Raw genomic sequence first — 8,315 nt, forward strand, 5'->3', positions numbered from 1 at the left:
AGGAAAACTATATCCACTGCCACCCCTGCATCCAATGATTTAGTGACCTGGTCGTAAAAGGCCACCAGGTTGGTCTGACAGGACCTGCCGCTGATGAACCCGTGCTGGTTGCCCCTGAGCATGCAGTTCCCTGCTGGCCCCTCCTGGATGTGTGCCAGAATAATTTTCTCGAACAGCTTGCCCAGGATCGAGGTAAGACTGACTGGCCTGTAGTTCCCCGGGTCCTCTTTCCTCCCCTTTTTGAAGATGGGAACCACGTTGGCCCTCTTCCAGTCCTCCGGCACCTCTCCAGAGCACCATGAGTGTTCATAAAGCCGTGCCAGGGGACTTGCAATGACCCCAGCCAGTTCCTTTAGGACTCTAGGGTGGAGATCATCCAGGCCGGCTGACTTAAAAATGTCCAGCCCCTCCAGAAGCTCCCTAACTAAATCCTCACTCACCCTAGGCCCAGGTGAGCCTCCCCCGGGGCCCGAAGGGGGCCCAGCAGGGAGGTGGCAGTTGTGGTCCTTACTGAGGAAAACAGAGGCAAAGAAGTTATTAAATATGTTGGCTTTGTCATCTGGCGTGACAACCAGATTCCCAATTTTAAATATTGTAAAACTGCTTCTGGACATGCAGGTTATATTCCTTGTATAAGTTGTTGCTTTTGGTAAGGTTACTTAATTGAGTAAGTGCGTGCATGTGTGTGTCCATGTGTGTGTGTGAGACTTGGCTTCCAAGACAAAAGTTTGACTGACTGATATTATACATACTGGTTTATTAGACTCTCCTTAATTATATATTGGTCAACAAAGTATGCTGAAACTTTGATTGCTGTATTCAGTTTCAGTGCTGCTTTTATACTTTTCTTTCTGTTTCTTGTGGTGTGGCCTGGGAAGCCTCATTTTATTGTCCACTTGGACTGCTGCCTTCACAGAGTATAGACAGGCTCCAGCTGTTCCTGAGAAAGGCAGTCCACTTGTTGTTTCTAATGCTGATAGGGGCCAGGATCAGGGACACACTCACTCACTCACTCACTCTCCAGTGGGGCCTTCCAGTGTAGCTAGGGTCCATAATCCCTTAAAGCAGCAATTTGTAGCCAACATGGGCTGCCTTCCAGCAATCATAGCCCAATGTAGGAGTGTAACAACTGATAGAGGGTCATTAAAAAAATGGTGTGAATTACAACAGCCCTAAGGGTGTTTCAAATTCTGCTTGTGATCAAACTGGATCCCAGTTGCCTCTTCCTAATTTTAGGAGGAAAAAAATTGATGGAGCCAGATTTAGATTAAATTTCAGAAATATCTTTCTAAATAAAAGAATGATAAGACAGTGAAACAAGCTGTCTAAGGAAGATATGGAATGTCCTTCATTGGAGGTTTTCAAAAAGAAATTGAATAGGTATCGTGACATATGTGAATATGTTGAATCTGTATTTGTGAATCTAAAGGTACTTTCTGTTGAATCTACTACTGCCAATGCATGTATATTTTTACTTTATGTTCACAATATATTCTGTGCCTACCAGTCTGGCAACACTCTTTCCCACACTTGTAGCCGGAGCCATTTATTTATGAAAGACCAAGTGTGGGAGGGCACTTTTGGTGCCTGCCACTTTAAGTGTCAGAACAGACAGCAGAGCAGCCTGCAGGTGGCTGCAATCAGGAGTCACATAGCCAGCAGGAGGCCACCTGATTGGGAAGAAGGCCCAGCTGCTAGAAATAAGAGCAGGCTGTGAGCAGTAGGGCCAGCAGTTGCTGCAAGCAGCTGGAGGGGGAACATCGCCCAACTGGAGCTGCTTCTCAGATAATAGCTCAGAGGTATAGGGCAGGAACTATGGGGATAGAGGAGGTTCCTGGTTCTGAGGCATGACCTAAAACTATACCCTGCTAGGGATGGATGGTGTGATGGGGCTGCCTGTGGTAAGGTGGTCCCCAGGAAATGCCACACCGGTTGTGAAAGGCAAGTTTGGGACACCTGATAACCTCAGCCCCCACAACCTGGGGGGTAACCTGGTAGTAAGGACAGGAAGGGTCCAGGTATGTCTACAGACACCTGAGTCCTATGGGGTGTAATACTCTGTGGCCCCAGTGAAGGGGGACCGAGTAGTGGCCCCAGTGAGGGGATAGAACAGTGGCCCCAATAAGGGGTAAAATAGTAGAGAGTCTAGTAGGCTGTGCAGAGTAGGGTTTGCAGTGGCAGCCTGAAGGGCTCTGCATGATGGTGCAGAGTAGGGTCTGCATAGGCTGGCTTGAAGGGCTGCACAAGGGCGTGTAGAGTAGGGTCATAGATTCATAGGTTGTTAGGGGCTGGAAGGGACCTCAAAGATCATCAGGTCCAGCCCCCCTGCTCTAGACAGGAAGACAACTGGGGTTAGGTGATCCCAGCGAGGTGACTGTCCAGTCTCCTCTTGAAAACCTCCAGGGTAGATGACTGCACCACCTCTGGAGGGAGTTTATTCCACAGTCTGGACACTCTGACTGTGAAGGAATTTTTCCTTGTATTAAGCCTGAAGCGGCCTTCCAGGAGTTTATATCTATTGGTCCTGGTCTTCCCCAGGGGTGCCCTATTGAACAGTTGTTCACTGAGCTCCTGATGCACTCCTCTGATATAACGGTAAGCCACTGTCAAGTCCCCTCTCAACCATCTCTTCTTTAGGCTAAAGAGGCCCAGGTCCCTCAGCCTTTCTTTATATGGCTTGCCTTGCTAGTTCCTGATCATATGGGTGGCTCTTTTCTGGACCCTCTAGACTTCTTCCATGTCTTTATTGAAGTGCAGCGCCCAGAACTGGACACAATACTCCAACTTCAGTCTCACCAGTGCTGAGTACAGTGGGAGTATCAGTTCTTTAGTTTTACACGAGATACATCGGTTGATGCATACCAGCATGTTATTTGTTCTGTCACCTCCAAACCTGTATGTATGTTGAGGGTTATTTGCCTCCAAATGGAGCACCTTACACTTGAAAGTATTAAACTTCATCTGGTTCCGGTCTGCCCAACTCTCTAGCCTGTTCAGATCCACCTGTATCTGCAACCTACCTTCTGGCATGGCCACACTGTCCCATAACTTGGGAGTCTTTGTGGCCTGAAGGACTGTGCACAGGCTGGCTCCAGTAGTAAGATAACAAAAGTAGAGGCCCTAGTGAAAGGGCATAAGTGAAGGCCCTACTGAGAGGGCAGGAGGCCCAAGCATGTTGGAGAACGCCTGAGGCTGAGTTTGTACTTTGGATGCCATCTGCGAGGCATGAGACACGGTATAAGGGAAGGTTCAGAGTTGTGTATAATGCCCTAGGAATCGGGGCATCAAATGGGCAGCCTCCCGCATCTTCTTTTATATATCTTCTTTTATACATCAAGGCATGATGGGCAAGACAGGTCAGACTGCCCTAGCCTAGTTGGCAGGCCAACATGGTAACAATCCTTGTGACTTCCCTCTGTCATGCCAAAGACAAACATAACAGCTATCTGTCTGAGATGGTTTATGAAAAGTGAATCCTGTATTTATGCCGGCAGTTGGACTAGATAACCCTTCCACTCTATGATTCTATTATTCAAAAACTCACTCTGCTTTTATTAAGATCTCATTGGTGTTTCTTCAGTCATCTTAGCTTCCTTGATGCCTTCTCTAACTGGTCCTCTCTTATTTCTGCTCCTTTCCTTCAACTCCCCATCCCCCCAAGGAACAGCTACAGTCAACTCAAACCTTTGCCCTAGTTGGCATGTCTATACTTGCATTAATGTGCCATAATTATGGTGTGTTAATTTTAGTACCTGTAATAACAGGTATTAACTTAATGCTCCGTAATTGGCACTACTGCGTGTAGTGCTAGCTCACGTCTTTTAGGTGACACGAATTTGTAGTCAACTAATTCTACTGCGCATTAGTGTGTTAGTCTTAAGTAGAAGGCAAGGTAGAATTGCACCTTATAGACTAACCAAAGTAGATATATAGCACAGGCTTTCATCAGCTTAAGCTCATAAAACCTTGTACTAATATACACATATAAGTGTGTGTGTGTGTGTGTGTGTGTGTGTGTGTGTGTGTGTGTGTGTGTGTACTTTTGTTAGTCTGTAAGGTGCAAATCTATCCTGCCTTCAGGATTAAAAACTCCCAGAAGAGTAAGCAAAGGTGGAGGAAACACTGTGAGCAGAACAGCATACTGCAAAAGGGGTGGTGGGCAGGCTTCTGCGTTAGGGCTAGAGCAAAAAGGGTTTCCCTCCTCATGTCCAGGACAGGACAGAAGGAGTTGATTTTGTTTGTTTGTTTAAAAGACTGTCCTTTCCGTGGGAGCACTGGCTGAGGAGCTCCTCAGGGAGCCCCACTTACATGCTCTTACAAACTGTAATGAAAACTGGTAACAATTACACTGAAATCAGTGGAGTTACATTAGTTTAAAAATGGTTTGCATGAGATCTGGCCAACATGAAACATAAAGCTTTATGAAATAAAGGGGCCTATTCTTCAGGGCTGGGTACAGACGGTCAAAAAGCCCAAAGCTAAATTGCATAGATTAAATTGAAACAAAAGTGAACAGACATTTACCTTTGATTCAGGAAATACAGCCACATGCCTTCAGTGGTTCAGGCCAGAAGCCAGGGGGTGGTAGAGCATGGCTCTCTGGCTGTGTGTTCACTTCCTCTTCCTGCTGCTCCTGAGGTCTCTGGGATTTGTATTCCACAGTCACAACAGCAGGACTCTGCAGGGTTGCTCATCACTTCCTCTTCCTGCTTCCAGGTGCCTCTGGGATTGTAGTCCACAGTTGCAGCCAGCTGTAAATTTGAGTGGGGGAAGGAGTGTTTAATCCCCCTCCCTGGCTCCAGACCCCAGCTGGGGTTTGCCTGGGGGGGCAGTCCTCCCCCCCCACTGTAGACTGGGCTGCAACCCCAGCTGAGCTTGCCCCTCACCACTCCCTTGTCAGCCAGCCCTCACTGTTCCAGCTAAGGAGCAGAGGGGCAGGGCCAGCCCTGCTCTTTGGAGCAAACAGCACAGCTCATGTCAGGGCATGCAAAGCATGTAAAACTGTGATATAACTTGAACCAGGAAGGGGTCTGAGACAGAACTTTCATAAACCAGTTTGACCCAAACCAGTAAAGTCTGATACTACATTCAGCCAGATTTATCTTAAACCAGTTTCAGCTATTTTGAAACTGGTTTATGTGCACTGAATTTCTGTTCTGTTACAGGTTTAAGCCAGTTTCTGATCACTTAAACCAGTTTATGTGTAACTTCGGTCCCTGACCCAGTAGATTGTGTGTGAGGAAAAAGGACCCCAGTGCAGAGATATGTTGCACATTTGAAAGGCTATTCGCTAGATCTGTAGAAATAAATGGTCTTTTGATCTCGATAACTGAAATTTTTGCTGCTGTTCTTAAGAAAGAGAGTAAAATCATCATCAGATAAAAGATGTTTCTGTGGAGTAGTTTATAGTTGATAAAACTTGGCCCCAGCAGCAGCAAAATCAGCTTTGCTTAATAAACTAATAAATATGTTTGAATGCCCTTCCTTGGTCTTACAAATAACTACTGTTAAAATATGAGTAGAACTAAATAAAAATAACTATCTGAACAGAAATTCCCTGCAGAGGTCTCTAATCATGATATGAAAGGTAATATTATAAATTATCAGTAATATTTCTTAAAATAAGTCTCTCTATCACCAGATAATGAAAATATATATACACATAGGGAATGTAGTAAAGAGAGAGCCATAAATGTAAATAAAGTATATATTTTCAATTTCAGGTTCTCTGTTGCCAAGATGGGGGTCCAATCCTGATCCCTTTGTACTTGATGGAAGTTTTGCCGTTAACTTTATTGGGAATCTAGATTAGAAGGGAGCAACCTTTATATAAGAAAGAGAAGATGCTCATGCATTTACTAATAGGGGTGAAATGGTATATGCTATTTAAAAAAAATGTGGGGAAGCTTTTTGAATTCACATATACCACTTTGAAAGAAAAACAAGATGCCATATAGGGCACATTTAGACAAGCGTGCATGTGTGGTATGCAGTGCCACAGACCCTTCTGCTGTCCTGCACACCACACGTGCCACACATGCAGGCATTCCCTGCACTGCTAATTTGCAGCGTGGGGGGGGAAGGGGGGGATGAGGAGGTTGACACTGGGAGATCCCGGTGTCAAAAAACCTTGTGCCTAAATAAAGCGTGTTGGTGCATGTGGTGGCAGTGTGTGCCACCCGAAACCAGAGCCTGGCCAGCCAAAGCCATGCTTCAGCTGCCAGCCAGGCTCCCTGCTGCCAGATCACTGCAGCTGCAGTCCCCAGAAGTCCCAGAAGTCCCCAGGATCCCAGGTAAGACTCCCAGGACCAGGCCAGGTGCTGGCTCCAGCCTCTCCTACCTGACCTGGGACAACACGCTGTGTGCCAGAGGGCACTTGCATGGGCATTCTCTGGGCACAAGTAGCAGTGGCACATATTGTGCCACTGCTGTTTGTTCCTGGGGAAATGCACATTCCCAGTTGTGGGGACACACCCATTATGTTCATTAATAGAAAATCTGATGGTATCTCTTTTTTTTACTGTTAGCTAATTGACTCATGGAAGTATTTGCTAACACCCTGTCTCAGAAACACATGCTAGCTGCTCTACTTTTTTCTGTTAGTTTTTCACTGCTTCTGGTCAATTTACTACCAAGGCATGATACAAAACTAAAATGACAATACTGTGGCATAGATAAAGGTGAAAGCTTAGCAGTTTAAAGGCCAATGCATAGGGTGTGATTTTTCTGTTCATGTCACATCTAGTTCAGCAGTTTCAATTAGCACACTCCATTAATATGATTGGGAATTAATACCTGGGACTTATTTCTAATGTTTAAATTGTTTTGTTTGTTTTATGACTTTAAAAGCACAAAGGAACTAACAAAAGTATGTTTTCTTTCAGATGGGAGATGAAAGAAGATGCCATTTTAGAAGATGAGGAAAAAGTTATGGTGGACCACTTAAAAAAAGCCTATTTTATACAAACCAGTCATGCCTCAGAAGATAAAGAAGAACAGTTACCTTGACAAGAATTTGGACTGCACCTACTTCAGAATTAAGCATGATTACACATGCTGATTAACTGTCAAAAAATACAATCCTTATACATTCATGTCTAGAAAGCTAGGGAATCTGTATCTTACTGACTAGACATTACCCAATTATAGACTAAACATTACCCAATTATTGACGACTCACCTACTTAAAATAGCCATTGTCACATGTAAGATAAGCAAGCAATATTACATGGAAATGTTTGCGTCTCAAGTTAAGAGTCGCATATCTTGGACACAAGAAGCTGAAGGCCAAATTGAGAATAATTTTTAACTTATGAAGTCACCCTAGAACTGAAAAATAGTACAAATTTCAACATTTATGTTATATACCCTTGACTTATATATAATAAAGAAGTATTGAAGGATAGAAAGCAATTTTTCACTGCTTTGTACTTCAACTTTAAAACCACAACTGAGTTTTTAAAGCATATAATGTGGCTATAGGGACTCCCTAAGATGAGAGATGCAGTATGCTGACAAATGAGGCATACATGCTCTTAGCCATACTGATAATGTGCTAGTATGGGTGGAAGCCAGTCAGAGTACTTGGATGTCCTCTTTTGTCAAAAGTTATTGTAATAAGTAGAATACCTAATTAACTTGTTATTGTCATATATAGTCAGGGTTTGTATATGCATGGACATTGGCTGAATATTTTTGGTATAGCTGTTTTGCAATAACAATCCCAGATTTGCTCTGCATCTGGAAATTCAGAATAAGAGTAGCTTTTTTCTCATAATCTTTTGAAGAAGATTAAGCTAACCTCCAAAACAATACATTTATTTCAGAATAATTCATGTTCAGCCTTATTCTGAAATAATTTACTAATTGTTGGCAAGCCCCAAATGTATCATTCCTGTTGCCTTCCTGTAAAAATTCATTCATAGCATCCCCATGGAAAACACTAGGATACTTATTTCTTCTATGGCAAACATGTGCTTATCTTTACAATGTAAAGTTAAAAAGACAAACTCAACAGTCTGAATAAAATCAGAAAATGTTCATAGTATTTTATTTGGATGTTTTTCTTATCTAAATCTACATTGTGATCATAAATGGAAGAGTCCAACCTCATTCACAAATTAAACTTTTCACTAAATTATTAGTAGAAAATAGAAGGTTTAATAGCTACATGAAATGTGGTATTGTGCTTCTTATTGCTGACTCTCAAGTTTTACTGGGAAAAGCAACACGAGAAAAATATCTTGCGCTGAGTAGGCACTTTTGCAACATTTTATATTTTTTAAGTGGAAATATACTAAAAATACAAGAAACAA

At 43.3% G+C, this 8,315-nt stretch overlaps 1 protein-coding gene across 2 annotated transcripts in view; it reads left to right on the forward strand.

The window, feature by feature from the left end:
* Window positions 1-8,046, forward strand: part of KIAA0825 (KIAA0825 ortholog) — a 446,673-nt gene extending 438,627 nt beyond the window's left edge. For both annotated transcript variants that reach the window (XM_019516881.1, XM_019516884.1), the window contains one exon: window positions 6,885-8,046. In XM_019516881.1, the coding sequence (XP_019372426.1) occupies window positions 6,885-7,008 (124 nt within the window). In that variant the 3' untranslated portion in view covers window positions 7,009-8,046. The remainder of the gene's footprint in view (window positions 1-6,884) is intronic.
* The last annotated feature ends 269 nt before the right edge of the window (window positions 8,047-8,315 follow it).

The sequence above is a fragment of the Gavialis gangeticus genome, unplaced genomic scaffold, assembly GCF_001723915.1.
Source record: "Gavialis gangeticus isolate Ggan-Ray unplaced genomic scaffold, GavGan_comp1, whole genome shotgun sequence".
Lineage (NCBI taxonomy): Eukaryota > Metazoa > Chordata > Crocodylia > Gavialidae > Gavialis > Gavialis gangeticus.